The sequence below is a fragment of the Centrocercus urophasianus genome, unplaced genomic scaffold (genome assembly GCF_019232065.1).
Source record: "Centrocercus urophasianus isolate 14NV4802_14NV808 unplaced genomic scaffold, USGS_Curo_1.0 seq_22, whole genome shotgun sequence".
Lineage (NCBI taxonomy): Eukaryota > Metazoa > Chordata > Aves > Galliformes > Phasianidae > Centrocercus > Centrocercus urophasianus.
In genome coordinates this window covers 1,840,034-1,864,738 of record NW_024884778.1, presented here as the reverse complement: position 1 = coordinate 1,864,738, position 24,705 = coordinate 1,840,034, and the positions used below count along the sequence as shown (strand labels likewise).

The following is a 24,705-nucleotide window of genomic DNA, read 5'->3' as shown; positions in this document are numbered from 1 at the left end:
TTATGAGAATGTGAAGAAAATAGCTGAGGAAAAGGTTTCTAGTGGCTGAAGAACCAAGTGCTGGGTTTAGGCTGGGCTCAGTTGGCAGTGAGCTGGTACCATCATGGTGTTTGTACTCCTGGTCACATCTCAGCTCTGTGAGATTGAGTGTGGCCTGCAAGGACCATTCCTGCTGTCTAGACCCCATAGTTAAATCTATAGGGATGAACTATCTATGGCAGTTTTCTGTGTCCTGCCATTTTGGTTTATTGATTTTCAGTGGCTCTGTTTGAAACTCACACAACATGCATGTGGTGCAGCAGTCGTTCGGAACCTGTGGGAAAGTTTGTTGTTTGTTTCTTAAAATTAGAATGTGCGTCTGTGTTGCTTTAATAAGAAAAACATGCATATTTTATTACTGCTCAATAGTAGCAACAGCTGTATGGTGTTAGCAATAACACGAGCATTTTAATTTCCTGTTTAATCCCTTGTTTCTGTGGTTGGATATAGAACTGTACTGTCTGATTTCATCGGGGCTGTACTGTCTGATTTCATCGGGGCTGGAGCTTAACTTGCAAAACATTACAACAAGATTGCTTGTTGCTTATGCATTTAAAAGCATCTCTCAGAAGCATCCCTTTGGCGATTTCTCCTATTTCAGCACTGGGGCACGCAGCAGGTTCTGTGTTATCTTTTGTAACCAATCCTATGGCCGAGATGCCCCGGTGTTGTTGTTCTAATTACTCAGAGCACCATCCTGGGCTGATACCACTTTGGCAGAGCAGGGTGAGTTTATCTGTTTATTCTCCCGATGTCAGCTGCGATGACTCAGGGAAGGCTGCTCAGCGAAGGAATTTGTGATTTTCTGCAGCAGTGGAGATAAATTCCTTTTATCATATACAGAAGAGAACATCTGTGATTACAATCACGCTGTTGACTTACGAAGATAACACCAATTACATTGCATTAAATGAGGTTTTTGTTGTAGGACAAGGCGCTCATTACGCTGCACCGGGGCGTCTAGACCCGGTAGGCGAGGCACAAGGCAAACACACTGCTTCGGTGTGTGTGGAGCAGGTAGCAAGTAGCACTTTGCAACTAAAATGTTTTAGGCATTTGGTGTAATTAATCATCTGGCATTTAAATAGGGGAAATCAGTGCTGCTGCGATGCAGCCTGGGAGGGTTTGGAGACCAATTCCTGGCTCTGCAGGACTGGGCAGAAGCAGCAGCCGGGGCCAGCCCTGACCTCCCGTAATTGATGGACCCTGCGCTCTGTGCTGGGGCGGATGCGTTTAACCCTGCTGTGATTCACAGTGCCCCAGGTATTCGGGTCACGCGTAAATGGAGTCGTTGGCTCTGAGCTGTCCCCATTTCAAATGCTGGAGCTCTCCCACGCCTGCTTTTATGAGAGCAGAGATTTATTTCTTCCTGTCGTCTGAGCTCTGAGGATCCTTTGGGTTGTTACGGTTTCGTTACGTCCCGGAGGACTACCTGACACTGCTGTTGAACTCGGCCATCAGGCTCCTGCCTGTCACATGTCGCCTGTCAAGCACAGCTTTCTGCATTGGCTGTACTCAGTGCAGCAGTGAGCTGGGATGTAGACACCACTCAGCATCCATAGCAGGACCCAATTCCTCCGCCACCAACAGGGAGAGGGTTTATATCACTTATAGTGGATGTACTCTACGAATTCTCTCTTCAGTTATTATCTTTCCCTACAGTGTGGAATGTTCATTTAAACCTTCTCTCTGATTCGCTGTAACTTTCAATGAAAGCTAAAGCAATTCTACGTAGTTAACAAGATCCATCACTGGTCCTAATATTCAGAGAGTAAGAACGGAGTCACCTGTTGGTCTGAGTTAACCTTGGTTGACGTTCTTCATGTTTCAGGTCCTCAAAAGTGCAGAAGGAAGGCAGGCATTGAGCGTTGGATTGGATGTGCTGGCTCTCAGGTTTGGGCTTCTGCAGGGTAACAGAAAGATCTGCTTCATTTGGAGTGTATTTAAATGGATCTGATGTTTTTCAATACATTTTGTGATTCACTAGAAATGTATATATATATCAGTAGAAGCTAGGACAACAGAATGTTCTTCTAAATTATCTATCACATTCTGTCCAACAGCATATGGGCATGCACCTCATACTGTGTTTAAAAATGATACTTCTATCATGAAATCTACTGAAATTTCCTATGCTCCTCATCTTACTGAAAGACATACAGCTCTCTTGAGGGTGGCAGAACCAGAGTGGTAGTACATTTGTTTCATTTGACAGGGGCAAAAAGAGATTTTTGGTAACCAGTCTTGTTTGCAGTTTCTCTGCAGCTCGAGGCAGCTCGGTGCTTCTTCTGGGCTAGCTCATTCTGGGCTTGAGCAAAGGAAATGTCACTCATTAAAATAAATTCTGTCACTAAGAGAGTAGCTCAAGGGCTAGCTTGCCCAGGCAGGCTCCTTTCTGTGCTTTCCCAGGACAGTAACAAACCTGTAAGGAGCAGCACAGGTTGTACAGTAGCTACAGAAATTCATAAGGGACGAAGTAAGCTGTAATAACTGAAGAGAGCAAGGGAGGCTTTCATGTGTGTATGTGCATATGGCATCATCATTCAGGTCAGTCAGATGCCTCAAGGAAAGCCTAATGAGAAAAGGGTAAGCAGAAAGCCAACTTAGTACCTTCTTCTGTCATCAGTGGGCACAAGTGATGCTCATCATTGATACTGAGAATGGGATATTGGGGCTTCATGGCTGCGTGTCCCTGAACACCTCGTGGCAATTGGAAAGAAGTTACCACTTCTATAAGAAGTGTGTGAAATTCACACTGAAGAGCTGTCTGAATAGCAAGACTTTGTTCATGCAGAACTGTATTAAAGTAATGCATTTGCCTATGCAGATGCTGGACAAGAATATATTATTCTAGTCACGTTATTTATTCACCACAATATTTGGTGGTTTTGAGTCAAATCCTCATGTTCATAAGGTGCTGGGCCTGGCTGTTGTCACACACTCTGGCAAGGTGTGGGCTGGCAGTGATTTCAGTCATGCATTAAGCTACAGCAAGGGGAGGCTGCAGATGAGATTAAATTTGGACGTGTTTGATGCAAGGTGTGTATAACCCTGATCAGAGGATCAGAACCTGTAGCAAGATGTGATGCAATCTATATTGACGCCTTCTAATTGAAATAACACTAAATGACAGCATGGCGTGACTCGCGTGCTGTGCTGGGGACACAGGTGACACAGGCACTGCACATCCCTGAGCTACCTGGGGTTGTTTGGCTCATGCCTGCCCCAGCGGGATGGAGCTCCTTCAAGCAAGAACCCCAGCACCAGGCCAGCTTCTTTATTTTACCATTAGAAAATTAAAATGTATTTTAATTCTTCTGTTTTCAGACCCATTAATTCAGCCCTCGGAGCTATAATCTTTATGGGCCAGATTGTAATATTCTCTCTCGAAGCAAATGAATCAGTGCAGCTGGTTAAGGTGCAGAACAGCCCTTGGTCTTGGAAACCAGTCAGGATTTCATCATCTAGCCCTCTATGCTTTATGGCTATTATTATCTTTTTCTGCCAGCAACAGTAAGTTGTGCACAGGTGTAATTTAAAGTGAGAGATGATGTGGAGTGTGTTTTGAATAATAGATAAGTCGCAGTCAGAGATCGTTAACATATAATTAAAAATAAAGATAAATACAAGTGATATGGCTCTGTGCTTTGTGCGGAGTCTTTTGTGGCAGAAACCATCCAATGGAAAAGATGGAATAAAGGGCCATTGTGCCACCTGCTATTGAACCCAGCTGGCTTCCCTGCCCCAAATGTGTGCAACTTGTCCCTTGTCATCATCACCCCTCAAGGAAGAAGGCACATTTTCTGTTCATTCCTCTTCTTATTTTTTGTACATCCTACCATCATTATTTTATGTTCTGTGTAGTTTTCCTCTTCTGATTTCCTGCACCCACCAATTCCTAGCTTGTCCATGCCAGTGCACTCATGACACCAGCGCAGCCCATAGCCACAGGTTCAGGCTGCTTTGGGTTGGACATGGCAGCTTTTGAGCTCCCTGCCCTGTGGATCCATGTTGACCATCAGTTGTGAAGTATGTTCTAATGCCTTCAGATGGTCTTCAGGGTATACTTGGGAGAAACAAGCAGCATTTTGAGTGTGGCCCACTGGACTTTTGTTCATTGCCATTCTAGGAAATGAGTTCAAATGTACATATGTCCTACAAGCCCTCTACCAATACCCTTTTAGGTCAGGGAAAGGTTTTGACACGGAGATCTTACACAAAAATGGGTTTTGGTATGTCCTAGCATCAGAAATACTATCTACCTGGGCTTCTTCTCACAGACTGGATTTTAACATTTCTGTTTTCATTTTGCTCTCAGGAGAGACCGAATACAGGAGAATAAAAATGCATTTGGGTATTTTGAAGCCTTTCTATACTTACAGTGTTTGGCTGCTGTACTGCAAACGCAGTGTGTTTGCTGTTGCTGGGTGCAAACCTGGCAGCTGCTGCTGCTGCTGCTGTGTGTTTTCTGGTTGTTATAAGATTGCACGGGTTGACCAAAGTAGTAGTGTTGTGTAATGTGCTCTATGGCTATATTTTATCACATGGTTTTTTTAATTTACAGAAAAATATTTTCAGTTTTTCAAAGTGAAATTAGACATCCTGAGCTGTGTTCTGGCTGTAGGCTGTACTTTTCCCATTCATTTAACTTCACGTTCAGTTTCAGTCTGCTCTCTGTTTAGTGCTCAAACGTTTTTCTGAACATGGAGTCCGTGCAAGGTTCCATGGCTCTTGAAAAAAATACTTTTTTTCTAAAAGCAAATGTAGTTAGTATTTCTTTTTAGGGTATGTAGTACCCAAACCTGCCAAGGTACTGTTTCAGCATCTGATGTATGGAGATTGCTGCAAGTCTCACGTTTGCCTTCTCTTTCACGCAGACGACAACATGCTGCACGGGCCGGTTTTCCTGCAGGAGCCCAGCAGTGTGATCTTCCCCTTGGATTCAGAAGAAAAGAAAGTGAAGCTAAACTGCGAAGTGAAAGGAAATCCCCGGCCAACCATTGGGTTTGTGGCATCCTTCCCTGTTCCCTTGCATATTCCCCACAGCGCTGTGCTCAGCAGCCCTCCCCGCCTCTCACCCCCATCTGAGCACAGCAGCACCCGGGGAGGGGGGGAGGGTGGTTCTCTCAGTGCTGACATGAAGGAAAAACCCAGCCCAGGGTTTGCATTGCAACACGATTGTAGAATTTGAATAAGACTTCATAAGGGTTACAATGGGATCGTTAATCATCTTGGCTCCCTGATTAACCATCCTTGCCCACAAACACGGACAAAGCTCTTAATGGTTCTTCAGTTTTATTAACTGCTTTGAGTTAATATCTGAAAAAGGTGCTCTACTGCTGCGGTGATGCTGCTGCTCTTGTTCCACACGCTGGTCTGGCTGATGTAAATCATTGAGGATGACTTTTCCATTCTTTCCCTTTGGTACCTTCCTTATTGTGTTTAATCGAAGCAAAAAGGGTGCTTTGAAACCTGTTGGAGTGATGAGACCTCAGCCCTCACTTGTGCCTTCTGCCACGAGTGATCGATTTGCTCATGCAAACATACTCTATGTTATTGTGCGTGCGTTCAGATGGGGAGCTGCTGGGGGGCTGCACACAGCGGGGCAACAGTTGCTGTAATTGGGGCAGCATGCTGCTGAAATCCTCAGTGCCCCAGTTAGTGGGAACTTCCGTGAGTGAATTTTTCTTCAATTGAAAAACAAACAGCCAGCTGAGGCAGGAGAGGATTGGAACAGTTTAAAGATTCTGTTTCTGGGACTTCCTCTTGCAAAATGATTAATTCCAAAGAGCAGCAGCACCAGCAACAACTGTAGAAACATTAATCATACCAGGGGCTGAAATATATGTCAAGGATATTGCTCCTTCAGTTAAATACAGGAGTATTTCAATACTGTGCACAAAACTTGTATTTTTACGCTTTTTTTTTTTAAGTAGTCAGTCAGAGATGTTTTGAATGACGATTTCCTCCATGTTGTATTTTCAGATATCTATTAACGTGAGTGGGATTTAACTTTTGTCATTTTGTGCTATAGGTGGAAGTTAAATGGAACCAACATTGACATCGGTATGGATTACCGCTACAGCACGGTGGAAGGCAACCTGTTGATCAATAATCCCAATAAAACTCAAGATACTGGAACATACCAGTGTGTAGCAACAAACCCATTCGGAAGGATCATTAGCAGAGAAGCAAAGCTTCAGTTTGCTTGTAAGTAAATGGCACCACAGCCTCACTTCCCACAGCATCCTAGAGTGAAAGCAACGCTTTCTTGTTTCTCATTGTCTGAGCTCTGCATGGAGCAGAAAAAGCTGGATTTAAAGAGTGAATGTGAGTGAGGGATAGTTGTTTCGTTTTATATTTACTTAGCTGTAGTATGCAGAATGCAGTGTCTCTCTTCCTTGAGAAAGAGACTACTTGGCAAAGTACCTGGCAAATGGGATCTCACCATTGATTTTTCACTCTGTGGAGAACTGATGCTTCAATCGTTCTACAGGATTCTGTTCTTTAAAAGCAACAAGCTTTTTGTGATGTTCCTTGTAACCTAAGTTTTGGATTTGGGTACAGATTCTTGCAGGCATGGATGATATTTATACCTGTGTGTGTAAAAGGGAAATCAGAGGTTGCGTCATGCTTTGGGTTAAATGCAGCATTACAGCTAAGCATAGCAAAAGAGACAATTCTTAATGTGAATCAGCGTTATATGAAATTAGGACAAGCTCTGCTGGAGTACTGAATAGAGTCCATAAGAATGGGCAAATGACCACAAGCCGTCTGTTTTCTCATCAGTCACAAGGGGAAAGGCAGAGAATAGATGCACAGGTTTAAAGATGCCCATAAATGGCAAGTTCACACAAGTATAAGGAGATGATTTGTAATGAGAGGTATTAGCACAAGTGAAACCGAACCCTTCGTCTCCCCACATAGTTTACAATATATTATCAGCTTGCTTTTGACCTGCTTGTGTTTGTGCACGACTGAAGTTGTATTTTCACCCTGAATGGGTAATGAGCTGCATCCTCAGGACCACTCTGGTAACTCCAGCATTCAGTATGCCGGGCGACAGCTTCATAAATATAGCATTGGTCTGCTTGTCTGCTTCTCTGGAGCCCACATGCTCACTGCTGACCCTCAGGTAGTCCTTTTCAAGCTTCACCATTCAGAGCTCAGCATCTTTGCTGGACTCAGATGCTAAAAAAGGCAATCCTGTAAGGATGAGCCCAGTATGGGATTCCAGCTCTGTGGACACAGTGCAACTTCAAAGTCCGGGCTGGAGGGTCAGGGGAAAGCAGCCTGATGCTGGCATTGCAGTGCAGTGCATTGCTTTCTTTGCATGTTTAAATACACTAATTAACCAGGAGCTTGCAAACACAGAGGATTCTGTTTGAAAAATAAGAATTCATCAACCTTTAACGTTTTATTTTGCTTCGCGTAGGGAACATTTGTTAAGTTCTGATTGATTTATCTCACTTGATGAATGCTACATCTGGCAACAGTCTTTCAAGTTCTGAAGTGGACCAAATGCAAGTTAGGTTTGACTGATTTTTAATTAAGATTGAATGTAGAAACAAAGCTGTTCTTTTCCTTTTAAAATAACGATGGGAATCCTGAATAATATATATATTTTTTTGATTCTTAAATTTTCTTTTAGATTAATAAAACTGTGTGATCAGATTAGAAACATTTGGATTAAATAAAAAAGCATTAGCACTTATCAGGCTAGGCTCTGCGCTTTCCCAAACACTAAATCATTTTGAGGTGTGCAATCAGGGGGGCTGCAGCCAGAATCAGCCGAATTATGAAATACGAAGAGCTTATTCCAAAAGCTCTGCCTCTAAGAAGGAATAAAACTGGGCATGTTTATTAGCAAAGCTTGGTGTACAAGATAGCCAGATGCAGTAGCACTGCTTAACAGAGTTGTTTGCCCCTCTGTTTTTATTTCAGCCCTCCTGCCTGACTTGCCGGCTGTGTGGTTTTGGTGTCATCTCCATTTTGTTCCCAAGGAAAATCAGTGCAGGTTCTTCTGAGGCCGTGCTCTGGGATTTTGAGCTATTTTCACCCTTGTGGGTTAAACTTTCAGTCCTGGGGCATGTTTAATACATGTTTGTTCGTTCACTGAGGGCTGTATCATACTTCTGAGGTATCTTCCCTGAGGATTAAGCTGCAATCCAGCCATTCAGCCTCCTGTGTGGGTCAGGGGGGCCAGCAATCTAATCTCTGAAATATGTATTTAGGTTCCAAACTCATTACGATGAAAGTGTTAATATTTTCCTCCAGTACTTGCCTTGTGACGTATCATTTACATCCTTTCTTCCCCAGTGCTGGTTGTCTGTGAAATAGAAAGTTTCAGAGAGGGAGGAATCTGCTCTGCCGTGGTAACAGAATATGGATAATGATGCACTAAACCCTGTGCTTATACCAGTGCAGGCACTCAGAAAATAAAAAGCACTTTAAGCTCTGAGTATGGATCCTAATCATGGCTTTTCCAAACTGATACACAAAAACACAGCTGAAATAGATTAAATTATGTGGGTTTTTTTGGGGGGAAGGGGCAGATGGCTCGACATTTTTATTTGCTGTGGATACTTTCTGTGTGGAAATACCACTGAAGTCAATTGGAAGTGATGCCTGGGAAGTGGTGCAGCTCAGAGATGCATAAATGGTGTCTTATTGGTTAGTCTTGTCAGTCCTTTGCCTTTGTACTGGCTTTGCTTTCCTGTTTCTGTGTTCCCCCAGACAAACAGCAGATGCACTTTATCAGTGACTTTCATTCCAGCAATCAAACTTGGACTGGCAGCAGAAATATCTGCATTGTTTTCCACCTGCTCGTGGGCACAAACTAAAGAGCTGTAGCTGCAGGTAGTAAATTGCACCCCAGCATCACTTCTGGGATGACAAAAATGCTTTCCACTGTTCTCCCCAGCCAGGAACTGCTTCTCAGCCTGGCTGAATATGTGGCTAAAAATGCATTTTCTGAGAGTCATCTTTTGCTCAGTCAGGACAGGCAGTTTGCTGAAGCTTGCGTTTGATAAGATTTGGTATTTTGAATGTGCTTCATGCTGCATATATGGCGTGGGATGGTTGTCCCTGGTGCGGAGTGGGGGCAGCAGCCCAAGCACGGCCTTTATTCTCTTGCTATTGAATTGTTCAAGTCATGTATAGAAGCTTGAACTTTCTTCTTTGTTACTGGCAGTGCATCCTTAACTGCAGGAAATCAAACTATTGTTTCTGAAAACTGTTCCTCCCCACACTTTATTAAAGGGATTTGTTTTATAGAAGTGTTTCTGCGGAAATAATTGTTATGCATGAATTAGCAGATAGGACTCAGCACTGTGCAGTGCAAATGGTTGCAGAAAATACAATAATAATGCGGTTGTAATGAGAATACTTTGGGGCTTTGACCTGCCGTCCCAAAATAATTTCGCTACGATGGTAGAAAAAGAAAATTATTCCCAGCATTATACTGAAGAGGACTTTTTTTCCATATTCCCATTGCTGGAATGATTCCTGTTCTATCTTGCACCCGAACAAATCCCATAATTTTTGCTATTAGTTGCTAAGAAACAAATTATAATTGCTGCTCAAATTCTTTACTGTTGTACCCTCTTGTTGCCCTGAAGTGCATTCATTTTCTTTTTGAAGATTAAATGATCAATGAAGTAATTCTTTCAAGAACAATTAATAAGGGAAACATTTGCAGAACAGCACCCGAGTATCTGCGTTTCCCTGGCTAAACAAACACGCACGACAACAATCGCAGTGATTGATCAATGAATTAATGCACTTCTGTTCCGCTGAACGAGGCATTTGGCACCCAAATTAAATCATTTCCGCAGTCATTACTAATGCCTGGATGTTGAGAAAAGATGATGTGTTTTAAAGCTCCTGGAAGTAGAGGAGGTTGGGGCTTGGTGGTGTTTTCTCCAGCGTCAGGATGCAGCTGGGCTGCCAGCATGTGCTCCTGGCTCATGTACTGCCCTGCTGGTTTGCAGCCTTGCCTTCAAATCCACCCCATCATCTTATGTGCACCCTTACACAGCTCCCAGCAGCATGGGCATAAGCACCCTGTTTCTGTGGAGATGTAATGTTTGAATGACCTAGACAATCAGAAAGTGATTGGGGCTGGTTATGACAAATCTGATTCAAGAATGTCTCTTCCTGCATGCATGTAAATAGTCCTTGTTTCCTCCTGCAATATCCTTTCAAGAAAAAGTCCTATTTATATTAACAAAGATCTTCTCCAGAGTTGGAGGCTGGTACTACAAGGGGCTCCCAGGGCTGGGCTTGGTGTGACACAGGGTGCTCTTTAACAAAGGAACAAGCAAATCAGTTTGAATTTCTACCCATGCACGAGTGTTCATGTCTTGTGCTAAAACCTGAACTCAGCTGAGCAAAACGTGGCTGCCACCGTCAGCTCGTCACCTCTGCACCTTTGCCTCACAGTCTCTGGTGGGACAGAAAACTGGGTTAAGCCACATGTAAGCTTTTCTTTTTTGGGTTTATTCTCTTTTTGATGAATAGGACCAACAGGGAGTACAGAGGATAGCTATATAACCTACTTTACTTTCATCTGCTGTAGCAGGCTCCTTAACACAGAATGGAGGATTTCTCTCTGCTGTGTTTCCACCCAAGGATGATAAATAGGACAAATACATGACTCCTTATAGCAGTGGCACTGTGTTCATTGGGGACACCTGTCCCAGGAGCTTTAGTTCTCAGGTGGGCCACAGCTGTGGGCTCAACTCTGCTTTGGAAGTGTATGGTGCAGCAAGGCACAGGCAGTAGGTCTGTTCTGTTCCTCTCAATGGTTATTAATTTGGCCTTTGACATGTAAAATAAATAATAACATATATTCAAAGCATGTTTTTTTTTTTTTTTTCAGATAACTGAGGGCTGTATATTTAAGGCCTAAATGCAGGTATCGTTTTTGGTCAGACTGGATGCTGACCTGGACCACGCTGATCTTTGTTTGATGTGGTTTAGTGATGGAAAGGTTTCCTGGCAGGAAGCTCTGTTGTGGGAACTCTTTCTGGTTCTGAGGAGATTGTCTTTGCTAAATCATGCCAAGGTGCCGTGAAAAATTCCAGCTGGGTCTGGATGGAAGGAAGAAGAGATTTCTCATTTTCTCTGTTGTTTTGAACAGAAAAGTGAGTGTTCTGATACTTTAACATCCAATAGATATCTCTGCAATTGGAGATCTGTTGACCTTAGCCTTAACTGGTCACATTGACGTCTCATGTTTTAAGTTAGTGCCATCATTGCTTTTATAGGCTCGATAGATCATAAATAAAAGCACAGAGATCCTGCAGTAAGCCTGAGGGGAGATGAGGATGTAATTTTCGTTTTTTCCCCTTGGCTTTGTGCGGAATCTGATGCTGCTCTGTTTATTAACCAAATCCCCCAGGCTCTTCCTCCTGAGGCCCTTTTTGTGGTCCCTGTGATACCACGAGGGTGGCTCCAGGGTGGCCCCTTCAGTTTATTGCAGAAGCAGTGGATGCTGTCAGCCTCCTGGCCCATTCTTGGAAGGCTGAAATGGGAATGCAAATAATCCATGAGAGTAGGGAGCTGTGAGTATTAATGTCCCTAGCAATTGTGTTAATCCGCAGAGTGGGGCTGTATTTGCAGAACAGTTTTCAGAGTTTTTATTTCCTAAATCAAATAATACGAGCTGTGGAGCAGTTATGTAGATGTTATTGGACTTCAGTTTAGGCGTAGCTTCACACTATAGCCCAGCTATCTTCATTGGGTGCAGCCTTACCTCTGCGTATCACTGATATGCACTTTTTTATTCTGATGGCAGCTAGAAGGATGCATAAATAACACAGGAAATTAAATGGTACATTTAAATTACTATTTTGACAGTAGATGAAATAGGTTGGAAATGCAGATGCCAATATAAAGCATTTCCAGGAGAGCCTGGTCAAGTACAGCCCGTACCTAAAGGCAGAATCTTATCTTTTCAAGAAAGCCCTTTGCTGCTGGTGGGATACAAAGCCAACGCAGAGCAGATTTATTCTACTGTCTGCTTTCTTGTTGTTTTGTTGTTTTTTCTTCCCTGTTTTCCATATGCAGAGCAAAGGCAGGGAGTCAGTGTTGGCATGTGAAGGATGGCGGAGCTTTAGATATGTTTGTCAAAAATTGCATCTTGTTTGTTTCCTTGTCTGCTGCAAACGTGAGCACCATCTCATAATTCATGCAAAGTGGGTGATGAACTTAAGGAAATTAAGGGGTATTTCTGGTCTAAATAGCACTCTCTAGTACAATGCAGGACCTTTTCAGAGGCAAGCTGAGCAGCTGGGTAACCTTTAAGACCAGGATCTCAGTGGGGTGTTTCTCATTTGTGTCAAGTAAAGGGAAACTTCAAGCTCAGCAAGCTTGAGGCATATTGTTTTGGATTATTCGGGGTTCTATGTTAGCTTTCATCCAGCTGCACAAAGGAAGCACCACCATACAGTGTGTGCCAGTGGGGAGCACCCAGGGTATCTGCTGCATTAGTGCTCAGTTACCAACTGCAAGAGGGCTTTATAGCACCTCCTGCTGCAGGTGGAAGTCCTGCTATGTGGCTGCTGCACAGTCGTCTGTGCTGGAAGGATGTGTGTGAATAATGCGCTGTTTTTGCTAAAAGCAGGAAGAAAAAAATCCGAAAATCTGGGAGTAAACTCATTCTGTTCAAGTCACCCCTAGGGGAAATGTCTGCCCAGGTTTTCAAGATTAAAGTAATAAAATACAATTTTTGAAGTCCTCAGCGTTTTGAATCAAGCAAAAGGTTTTCTTCAAAATGAATGTTTGAAGTGTTTCCTGTAGGAAGACAGTAAATGGGGAGGTTTTATTAAAAGCAGTGCAAAGTCAAGGAGAACTTTTTTTCTTTTCTTTTTTTTTTTTTTTTTTGTAACATCATAAAGAAGAGTAATTTGATTTGGGCAGAGAACAGTTGACACCTTGCAGATATTTATAAGAGCCTCTGTTCCCCAGTGGGATGAGTGGCGGATGGGAAGGTGCAAGGCACTGCTGCCTGTTTGAGGAGGGGATGGAATCGGAGCAAAGCACTGGGCCAGCAGTGTGCCCTGAGGAGCTGAGCAGCTCACGTGGCGTGAGGGAGGAGAGAGCCCAGCACAGTGCAGGATCCGGGGCTCTTGCAGCTGTGTTTTGGCCAGCGGCGTTTGTAACGCTAAGGAAAAGCTCTCACAGTCTTTGAGATGCAAGGGAAAGGCCTGAAGGAGGAATTGTAGCCATGAAGATAGACAAATCAGTGTGTGTGTGATGGATGGGGGGCAGGAAGGCTTGGCAAGATTTAAACATCATCTCAATATGAGAATCCAGATAGAGATGTCAAAGTCAGAGATGATATGCATAGGTCAGAGATATGAGTGACAGGCAGAGTGGGGAGGGCTTGGGAGGAACACAAGAGCTGCTCACATGTACTTCTGTTTTTCCTGCTGGCTCCTGTTGTTTTACTCGTCTTCTGCAGACTTAAGCAGATGTTTGACTTCAGTGGGGCTGGTCTGTGTTCTGTGTCTCTGCAGTGTCTGGTTTCAGAGCATGGGGGAGGCTGTCCCTGTGCAGTGCTGGTGCACAGTCCTGGGGAGCCATCGAAGAGGCTGAGTGTGCACAACTCAGCTTTTCCCTCCTGTAGCACCAACGTGGCCATTGGCAGAGCCTGTTCCCTTAAAGGAGGCAGCATGTCTCCCCAGTGGACACAGAGTTTGGGTTCATCTTGCCCATCCTCCAGGTACGCATCTCTACTCATCAGTGAGTTAAATTCAGAGCAAACCCCACCACAAGGCCTCTCCAGCTGCAGGTGTCCCTACAGCAGCAAAGGTTTGTCTGAGAGATTTTTCATCTCATGAAAAGGATCATTTCCATTATGGAAATGATGGAACTGGATCAGGCTGTTTGGTAAGGATGCTCAGGCAGGACCTTGTTTGTTGCTTGCAGTCATAAAGCCCCCAACCTAAGCTGTTTTCCGGAGGGGAGGCAGACTGGGAGAATGGTAAGATGTTTACATCTAAAACTTTTCTCTAGCGAAGTAGAAATCCCAGTGAAATTTCTGTTCTAAAGGTCAGATTAGAAAGCTTTCATCCCCAGACTTGTAAACCTTTTCTCAAATCAGTGACTCTAAAATTATTCATTTGAACAGCAGCTCTTAAACTAAAATTCTATTAAGCTCTGTATCAAAGGGGTTTTTATTTTGAACCACGGAGCTGGCTGCGTAGTCATGACACAACGACAAGGACATGGGCAGAGGAACTTAATCTTTGTGTGTTTTTGAAAGGGGTGACATAAAACCCTGCTTTTAAAAAGTCAGGCACAGGTTTTATAGAGACAGTGTTTAGAGATATTAGAGCCATAAATATCTAGAGGCAAATCTTGTCAAGTGTTTCGAGAGCAAAAAGCTTTAATGCTTTTGTGGGTGCTAGTCATCAGTTAAAGTGCTTTCAGCCTGCCTTCTTATAGACAGGCTGTGATTTCTTCAAACCAATGTCCTCTAAAATCTGTAATTGATTGAGATGCACTAGAATCCCATCTTCAAGACTGTATTATGGGCTAAATTAGCATAGCTTATAGTCTGCATTCAGTGAAGTCATATTATTCCATGGTCAGTGATGCAAACAACTTCTTTTCCATCTGGTTGTGTCTGTTACTTTACATGAAAGTGTGCTCTGTGTGTATTGGTGTTACTCAGATTTGGTGAAAACCCTTTGAAAGAGGACGTTCAAGTTATCTCTCTGTACAGAGTTCTTTGTTCAGTAGAACAAGGAAGATCTAGCTAATTCCTCTGGTTGCAGTTTCGTTAAACAAGATGTCTTTGGCAGCCTGTTCTGAATCCCCTTGACATCACACCATGTGGCCTTTAATCAAAAAAAATCCCATTGACTTTGATTCAAGGAGCAAATACGACCTTAAACATCACTCTAAATTTTAGGTTGCTGAGATCATTTTAGAATTATATAAGGGATCTGAGAAGGAAAACTGCATTATGCTTCGTAAACCTTTTTAAGTCATGCTTGAGAATTGACTTTCAGTTTCTTGGATGTATGTGTGTACATAAGTGGGTTTTGTGTTTGTTTCACGTGGATGAAGAGGCAACTACACCTCACCTGCATCATTGCACTATTTCCCATCCTTCCTGTCGCTGGGAAGCTCAGTGCATGGTTCTCTGGAGTCCATTTAATGTGAATAGGAAGAGTGGTGTTTTGTCTGCTAGGAAATGCCCCAAATTGACAGTGAACAAATTTATTTCAGTTTCCTGGTCTGCCTGTTGTTAACTTATTGCATTCTTTTTGATCCACGCAAGTTTCTTGTCTACAAATGATAGCCAAGACTCAAGTGTGGAATACCAAACACCAGACCCCATCTGATCTGTGTGGGAGATCATTAACACAATCTAGTTAATACTGCTGAATTACTCGCTCTCGCTTCATTGATTCCTTTCTCTGTTATTAAAGGTTTAATACACAAGTCTGATGTTGCTTAGGTTCTTGTTCTTTTGTTATACACAAACCCACTTTTTCTCATTCCCAATGCTTTCCTTTATTGGAGACTATGGGTTTGTATTGATAGCTTCAAGAACTCTCGTTTTCATCCTGTGTCTTCTCTATCAAAGCCTTTGCAATCATCTTGTTTGGGATCCTGTGCTACAATCCTTTGTTTTTCTATCAATCTTACACATCCTCTGTTAAGGTTGAATAGCTCACTCTACGGAAATAATAATACATTAGAAGATATAGATAGACATAGAGATAGAGGTATTGTGTTTTGGTTACTGCTTGCTATTAGTATCAACTCACTACAGCAATATCACTGATGTGTTATCAAATTTACTTCACAGGAATCTCTAGAGATAGACTTTAAGTAAAATATAGCATCAGAAAGACAATTTTTTTTTCTCTAAGCCTGAATATTAGTCACTCTTTCTTTTGGAAATTGAAGTGATGTATAAAGAAGTGATTGTTATATGTGTGTTTTGGCTAGAATATTTAAAGGAGAAATAGTTTTCCCCCAGTTCAGCAAGAATAAGAGTAATAGATAAAAACAGCATTGACAGTGTTTTTCTAATCATTAGGAAAAAATCTTAAATGTAATGACAAAGGGTTCACTAATGGTGTATGAGTTTTTGACAGTATGCCATTCAAAGAGATGTACGGCAGTGCTTCTTTCTACAGGATGCAGTCACATAAATTGGCTTTGTAAAAGACATGCAGACACCTGTCACAATCAATTTGAATCATTTACCATTCATGTAGTTTTCCATAATATTTTTGTTTTCCTATGGTTGTTTTTAGATAGCCCTCTTGCAGAGCGAGGTCTCTCTTTAATTTCGGAGCTGGCATAATTACGAAAGCATTTTGGATCCTGATAATGTTATGCCACACTTTAAATAAATAAATAAGTAGCCTAAGAAGGAAAAACCATGGAAACACTCCTCTGGCTAACAAAGAAAGGCTAAACAGAGCTTAGCTTTCAGAAAAAATAGGGATCTCTCTGTCAGATCACCAATGACCTGAGACTCACAGCCTCCTAAGGGAAGCCTCATTGTTTCACTCTTGTTCCCAGGGTGTGCTGAGTTCAGCAGCTGAATTATTTCCACGTTGTAGTCAAGAACGGGAGCGAAGTGGGCCTGCAGTACAAATGCTCTAAATACTCTGCCTGGGGAGATGGCTTAAAAATAGAACGATCAGTGGAGCTATAAATGAGATTGTTTGTAAATACTAAAACCACGGGTCCTCTCCCTGCTAGTCATGGTCCAAGAACCTGCGGAGCAGAGAGCTAATCTGGTCCTGCTGACTTGCTGGGGCTTTGATGTACCTTCTGAAATCCTTCTTTAAAGGAATCATAGAATCACAGAAAGGACAGGGTTGGAAGGGACCTCAAGGATCATGAATCTCCAACCCCCTGCCACATGCAGGGCCACCAACCTCCCCATTTAATACCAGCCCAGGCAGCCCAGGGCCCCATCCAACCTGGCCTCAAACACCTCAAGGGATGGACAGGGCATCACAGCCTCTCTGGACAGCTGTTCCAGCACCTCACTGCTCCCACAGAACAGACTTCCTCTCAAAAGAACAAACTTTGATTCCAAGGCTCACCAAGCACTTTCACTAAGTGAAAAGACGTACTGAGTTTGCATGCTGCTTTGATCACTTAGGGTAGGTTTACATCCTGCCTACATCTGATACGCATCGATCGTGCAAACAGAAGGGCTGTTTCTGAGTGGTCAGATGCTGCCTCATGCCACAAGCATCTGAGCTGTGGAATGAGCAGATTTTCACCCAAGCACACGCATGGATCCTGGCTCTGACCAGAAGTAGTTTCTACCCATATTAGCAGCCCTCAATTCTGGTCATGTTTTACTTGTTTTCATGTGTAAATATTTTTTATTGAAATTAAGACTCCTTTCTTTCTTGATCTAGGCTGTGATAGATCACTGTAATTGAAGCAATTCCCACCCTAAAAATTTTAATTAAGTTACAGAGACGCCTGCGTGCTAGAATTTAATCAACTTATCTTTTCCAGGCGTTGTTTTGCTTCATCACATCGTCTCCCTTCTGTTTACTAATGCTCAGTGCATTGTATCTGGCATTCAACCACACTGTTTTACAATGACCGTGTTTCTTATTTCTGATATGGAGTTTGTAATACCCTGTATTGAAATACTTAAAATTTTCAGAGTCCTTACACGCTGTGTTGCCAACTCCCAAGAGCAAACCTGTGCACTGCCTGGGTCTGTTGGTGACATCTGCTCACCTGCACTTTCCAATGGGAAAGAGCTGGTGTTAGAGAAGTGTGGAAGTGTCCTAGTCCTCCAAATGTGCCGAGAGCTTGCTGTCCCAGTAAGTCTTCTGGGCTTTTGTGGCGTGTTTGTGTGGTTGGTTTAGGGGTTTGTTGTATTTTTAATAACATATAAGAACAAAAATCCTAGTCAGGCTTCTTGGGTTTTGAGGGCAAACCAAGGCAGGGCAGAATGTAGCAGTGAATAAAGGGGTCACACAGAACTGAAGTGTTTAAGCAGTGAATTCAGTGTCCTCCTTCAGCTGCAAGAGTTACTCTTTTTCCTGCTTTCCTATCCCTTTGATTTTTTGATGTTAGAAGTAGAGATGGTAATTTCTCACTTCCCTCCAGTCAGGGCACTGGATAACTGTGTTTTCTTGGGAAAACAACAGAAACAGGAAAATAAGTGTTAGAGTGCTACTCCACCCTGAAAGCTTCCCGTGGGGTTGTACCCAGCAAGCGAGTTTCACTTTTGTCAACCAAGCAGTTTGACCTCACTGCACGGGGAATTCAGCTGTGCCAAATTTCAGTGCAATATTTTGCACCCATTCGAGCAGAAGCTTGTAAAAAATATTTTTGCCCATTTGGCACAGCAGGGGAGAGCAGAAGAACTTCTCGAATCAGCTCATCACTAATTTGTACGCTTTGCAGCCGTTCAGCAATATGGAAGCAGCTCCTAAATTCTCAGGAAAGGTTGTGTAGCAAGATGGTGTTTAAGTGAAACTTCTCATTAATAGCGTCTTTAAGACGCAGTGATATTATTATTGCTAATTCATGTTACTATTTAGGTACTGCACAAATAAATTTGAAGTGTGAAAGGATCAGAATCATCAGCCCAATCAGTTTGATGAGGCATTAGCTTTTTTATAATTACCTTAATCTTGCTATTTCTTTCAGAGCCCGTTTTTAAGTACATGTGTGAGGCTTTCCAGAATTGACAACTGACTTTAAAAACTCAATAGTTTGCACTGGGAATGGTAACGATGAATGCTTTGCTTTGTTTGCTGCCTCACATTGATTTTGACCATTCTTCCATCATTTCTTAGTTGATCATCCAAGCAGATTGCTCTTGGTAGCAACCCCTTCCTTTTCCTGTTGTAAATATGTGGCTGTTTTGTCAACAAATTGGGTTATTTCCTCCCCGCAGAAAAAAAATCAGAGGACATAGTCTGCATTTAAACAAATGAGTCGTGCACTTGCTCTCCACGCTGCTGTAATCAGGAGTTGCTGGATCACCAAGGTGGCTGTTCCTTATGATTGGTGATGAAAGCCTCTCCCGTTCCCTCCCTGGTGATTAACTGAAGCATTCCCTGGAGCGCTGTTCAAGTGGGCTTAACCACGCAGGCTGAGAGCTGATGCTAGTTTTCTTACCTTCTAAAGCAGGCCTGTGTATGGCTCTTGCAGAATTCAGAACTGAAAACAGAATCCAGTGCAAGCTTTGAAATGTTCTGTGTGTGTATATGTGTGTGGATGGATATGCATGTGGCATAATGGATTGTGCAAAGGCGGAGGCAGATCTATCTAATACGTATAAGACATATATAAACTGCATACAAATAATCTTTCATATTTTATATTATTTAAGACTTAGCAATTGTTCTTTTGTTTTCTCCCATATCTGTGGACTACATCGGAAATGACTTTATTCTTACTACATGTGACCTTGAGTCCTTGTGAGGACCTCTGCGTCCATCTCTCTCTACTTGGACTTTGAGCAAACACATGCAAACTTGCTGCTAAATTGGCACCCAGATTAAATTTGGATTGATTCTGAACTCGAGCCCAATTGTTGAACCTTTTGTGTGCACCCATTTTGCCCAAGTTAAAAAAAGCTTAGAATCACAGAATCGTTACAGTTGGAAAAGACCTCTAAGATCTTCCAGTCCAACCACCAACCAACCCATCCCACCATGCCCACAAAGTTGTTTGATTTTCCAGCAGAGCTGGCTGATGCAAATGGCAGCCTGATCTTAGTTTGGTTCTGTCTGTGAGTTGGAGCAGAAGGCAGACAGGTCAGTAACTGTTTAGTTCAGACTGTCTCTGTTTTCACAAATAATGGTGAGGTTTTTTTATGCATGCAGCGTCTTTTTAAAATCACACAATATTTGTCAACTGAAATGCAAATTTTAAAACTGGAGTGGATGAATGAAGCTGGAGTGAAACAATGAAGCTTAGAGCATAATGTATGCCAGACCTGTGCTGGAGATCTCCTGATGCCTGCTAGCACTATGAGAAAATTCCTGCTTGTTGTTTCCAATGCAGTTCCCTTTTTGCCTGTATGTTGTCCTTAATTTGACTCCAGCAGGATGTGTCCATGAGCAGGGCTCCCAGCGTAACAGGAACCACTGCTCTGCCTGATTACCCAGCTCTCACAAGTCTGATTTGTATTTATTTTTACTATTAATTTATTATGGTGAGAGTGAAGATCTGCTCTCAGGATGACAGGAGGGGGCTGTGGTTTCAGTGGGTACCACAGGGGCATCCTCAGCTCCAGCTCAGACTGCTCCAAGGTGACGACCTGCATGCTCATCTGTCTGAAATGAAGCAGTGATTTCTCCCGATTTCTTTTCTTATGTATGCACAGTAGTGCTTCCAAAACCCGTTTTCAACAGGGGATAAAAATCAAGGCTTAATTTTTTGCCCTTTTAACATTTGAATGATGTTCCTGCTAATTCTTGCTGTTAAATATTTATCGCCCGTGTTTCCTCTGGCTCCCAACTGCACTGACAACAGGTTTGCAATCACCAAAGCATGGCTCAGCCACACCGAGAGCTGAAGAAATGGAAATTGAAATGCAAAGGACTGTTTAAAGGCTGCTGAAACGACTCAGTGCGTTGTGCTCCTGCAGCAGCCGATGGTGCTGCTCAGAGCCTGGTGCTGAGCTTGTGCAGCATCACCTCCTAGCAAGTCTCTTGAATTCAGCGAGCAAGGCAAGAGGGAGCTGCTTTTCTGCAGCCTGTGGCCCCTGGAGGAGAGCAAAGGGAGAGAGGTGGAAGGAGGAATGGAATTTAATTAAAGCACCGTGTGGCTAACATAGTTATTAATGAGAGACTTCCTTGTGGGAAAGGAAGGGTTTCTGCACATGGGTTGCAAGGCATGAGTAACAAGTTTCCTGAGGGGAAAGAGAACTGGGTTAAGGCAGTAATTCTTCCTAAATGTGTAAGAACTTTCCAGCAGCGTTATGGGTTGCTGGAGTTTTCTCCAGGCATTTCTTCTGCCCTGAGTAAATCGACACTTCGTCCCCTTCCCATCTTACAGCCTTGGGAACATTTTATAATCCTTTTGCTACTTCAGCAGCAGGCTGCTGCTGCTCTGTAGCCCACCCAGTTCCACAAACCTCTCATGCAAGCTGATGCTCACTTTGTTTCCTTGTCATGCAGCAGAATCCTAATAAACCTTCTGTCCTTCCCATTAGAAAAAGCAATTCCTTTAATTGAGTTATTTCTCTCGGCAGATCTCGAGAACTTCAAGACCAGAGTAAGAAGCACAGTGTCCGTCCGCCAGGGCCAGGGCATGGTGCTGCTATGCGGACCACCGCCGCACTCCGGAGGTAAGGCAACTGCTTCTCTTGCTTTGAGGGTGCAGTGGCAATGTGAAAGGTTTTCATTCTCGGGATACGCTTCAGAAGGTTCAGAGAACAGCTCTGTGGTGGTGCCTGCCTGAAGGGTTGGTTCTTGGTTGTGTTGAGCAAAGAAACTGGGAGATCCCTAGTAGGGTATGAGCGCAGAGAAAGGTCTTAGCTGCACTGTATCCAGGTATGTGCATAGGAGGCAACCCGAGGCAAACCAGAGCAGTATGTGCATATGGAGAAGACATGGCCGAGACCTTGTGGAAGTGCCACAGCCTTTTAATATGTGACCTATGTGTATCTTCTGAAAAATAGGCTGGAGATTGTTGACAGAGCTACTTCTGTGCATGATCTTCTCAGTATTATTTTAATTTCTGAGACACTTGTTGCCTGTGCTTTTTTTCTCCTGGATGCTCAGCAGTTTTCCAGGCCCCACAGGGTTTATTTCTGGAAAGACAGTACATACTCTTCCTACTGTTTTTATAGGAGGAAGAGGCAAAGCAGAGTGGTATAGGAAAGGAGGAAATACCATGACAGGAAATTATATATTTGCAACCTTTTACTCTGAATTGTCATAGGGTTTTAAGGGCTGTATTATGTTTTTTGTGTACCTTCTGAATGTTAACACCAAGAGACTGCAATAGCTGCTGCATGTGCATACCCTAAAATGAGAACATGTGGTGTCTGTCAGATGCCATTCTTTGCTGGGAGCACACATATCAGTGTTTATGAGGTTTATGAGAATTTTGCACTCATGACCCAAAGGAAGACAGCATTTTCTCACTGGTATGTGTGGCCTGTGACCACCAACCAGTACTCAGCAAGCAGCCGCTGCAGCCTGCTGTTGTGTTGGGAGGCATTTTGGTGCATCGTTGGCATCTGGTCATCTTTCAGTCATCATGTTTCATGTTTCTGCATCCCTCTACAAGGAATTTCCATTCATGCTTTGACATCTGCCTGTCCTTTGAAAGCTTGCTCACCGACTGGATGAGAATTGCCCAACAGCATCTTAGGGTGACAGAGAGGTGACAGGAGGTGAACATGTTTCTGGTGCCCAGAAAGACAGGAAACTGAAGGGCAGTTATTTCCTTCTGTCATTTAGATGAGAGATGTCTTCCTACATGGCCACATTCTACCGTCTGCTCTATTACAGCTAGTAAATTATCTTAACTGTATCAAGCCAGATCCACAATTAGTCTAAATTGATACTATTGCAGTGTTGTAACCAAGCTGGGCTGCTGTACACCCGTGGTGGTTTTCTGGTTTGCATGGAAAGTGTTTTGTGGAAAGTCAAAATAGTTCCAGGTAATTGAAAGTGAGACCCTTGTTCTGCAGGAATTAATCTTCTCTCTGGAAATAATTTCATTTTCTTTTCCTTCCTCCCAAGGTTGGAAATAACGATGAGTTTTAGAAGTCACAACTGCAACGTTAATGCTTTTCAATCATGTGCGTCGCTCTCCGTATGTCTCCCAGCGTAATAGAAACTATTTGGTCTCTAGGAGTTACTGCACAATTACCACAGCTATCTCCTGTTCCAGCTCTGGGCAGATGGAGCTTCATAAGAGAATATCAGATGTTGCTGGGAATGAACTGCGTATCGGAAAATCGCAGTGTTCTGTTGGCAGCTCCCATCCCAGAGCTCTGAGGCAGTGTTTGCAGAGCAAAGCTGCAGAGATCAGCTCCTGCCCGTGCCTCCCCATGCTGCCTCTGAGTGTAACTTTGCAATGATTCAACGTTGTTGTGCAGCAGTCAGGTTAGAAGTGAGGAGAAATGCATCGAGTTGAAAGTGTGAGTGGCAATTAAGGTGGAGGAAACGCAATTACTTATTTTTGGAATTCGATTATGACAGCAAAGTCAACTTCATCATCCTTCCAAAGGTGACTGGGGACATTCACGACCAGCACAGAAGCATAGGACTGTCTGGGGAAAAATTCTATCTTATGGCTTTTTAAAAGTTTTTTTTACTGTAATTTCTATTCTGCATTTAAAATTTCACATAAAAAAAAAAATAAAAATAAAAGAGCAGACAGAACAATTCAGCTGGAAGATGGCTGTTGCTTTGATTGAGGGCATTCAGGAGAATGAAAGAAGCCTGAAAAGAATGAGAAACCAAGAGCTGGCCTGTCGCTAAGCACTGGGTGTAGGTTATCCGTCTGGGTGCCGGAGGTGCAGGTGCAACAATTCCCTCCTGATAGGAGAAATTCCCAGTTGTGTGGGGGATCAGCTGCAGTTTTCCCTCAGTTTTGGGGTGACTCAGGTGGCAGTGCACAGGGCTGCCCTGATCTGTGCAAAATCTGTTAAAAGGGAATCATTCTTTGTCCTCTCTTGTGTTGTTGGTCATCTTGGTCTTAAGCTGTACTAAAATTCAAACATCTGTCTGCTTTCAGGCCTTCATCCTTTGGGCTCTAATTCACTGCTTGGAAATATCCATTTTTAAAGAGCTGGCATTTGAAAGTGGAGTTACGTTGGCCTACATACATTAGTTGTTGGGAGGTTTTTTTCTTCATAATGATGCCAAATATAAAGCTTCTCATTACTCAGGTGTTACTAGGAATTCATCTTGAAAGCAAGTCCAGATAGTTAACAGATATTTCCACCATCATAAAGTGGAGCACGTAGGGCTAGTGAAGACAGAATGGGCATCTCCATGAATTGCCCCAGTTTTTGTTGTAATACAGCTTGAAGGTTCAACATATGAATCCAGGCTGCTTTCCTCCTCGCTCCTTTAAGACAAAACGAGTTGTGCATTGTGGTGCATTACCAGCAGGGAGCCGCTGTTTCGTCAGGTTGGTGCATCCTGGTGTTCCATTGTGTTAAGCAGCATCATGATGTAAGTGCCTCCTATGATGAAGTGCTTGCTGAGTGCTGGAAATTGGGAAAATAAATGTTTATCTGCAGCTCAGGAAGTTGCTGAGCTGAAAAAGAACAAATGCAAATCAAACATTTGCTTCGGTCATCATTTCTCCTTTTGGAGCCTGAGCCCCTAAAGCCCATCCTGCTGTATTGATGGCATCTTGTTTGCTTTAAGTTTTTAATTACTTTTCTCCCCTTCTCTACTTGTTCTCTTGCACTAAAGTGTAAGAAATAGTAGAAAAATGCCTGCCTGTGTTGTGAGCATTTGTCTGAAATAATTATCTGGAGAATGTAGGATTCTCCCTCGTTCTTTCCACTGCTTTTTTAATCAGAACTTAAAGATGGTCCTGTGTCAGCCAGTCTGTGAACCTCTATGGAAACATAATGTAAGAGTAAATATTGTTGTGAGAATGTGGCATGAGGTGCAGATATAACAGCATGATGGGCAATAGGAGAAGTGTAAGCAGTCAAGCTGT

The 24,705-nt window shown here is 43.0% G+C and overlaps 1 protein-coding gene across 4 annotated transcripts in view; it reads left to right on the top strand.

Moving 5' to 3' along the window:
• Nucleotides 1-24,705, top strand: part of CNTN4 (contactin 4) — a 252,213-nt gene that overhangs the window by 148,019 nt on the left and 79,489 nt on the right. For all 4 annotated transcript variants that reach the window (XM_042823742.1, XM_042823739.1, XM_042823740.1 and 1 more), the window contains 3 exons: nucleotides 4,917-5,043; nucleotides 6,074-6,249; nucleotides 21,263-21,358. In XM_042823742.1, coding sequence (XP_042679676.1) covers nucleotides 4,917-5,043; nucleotides 6,074-6,249; nucleotides 21,263-21,358 — 399 coding nt within the window. The remainder of the gene's footprint in view (nucleotides 1-4,916; nucleotides 5,044-6,073; nucleotides 6,250-21,262; nucleotides 21,359-24,705) is intronic.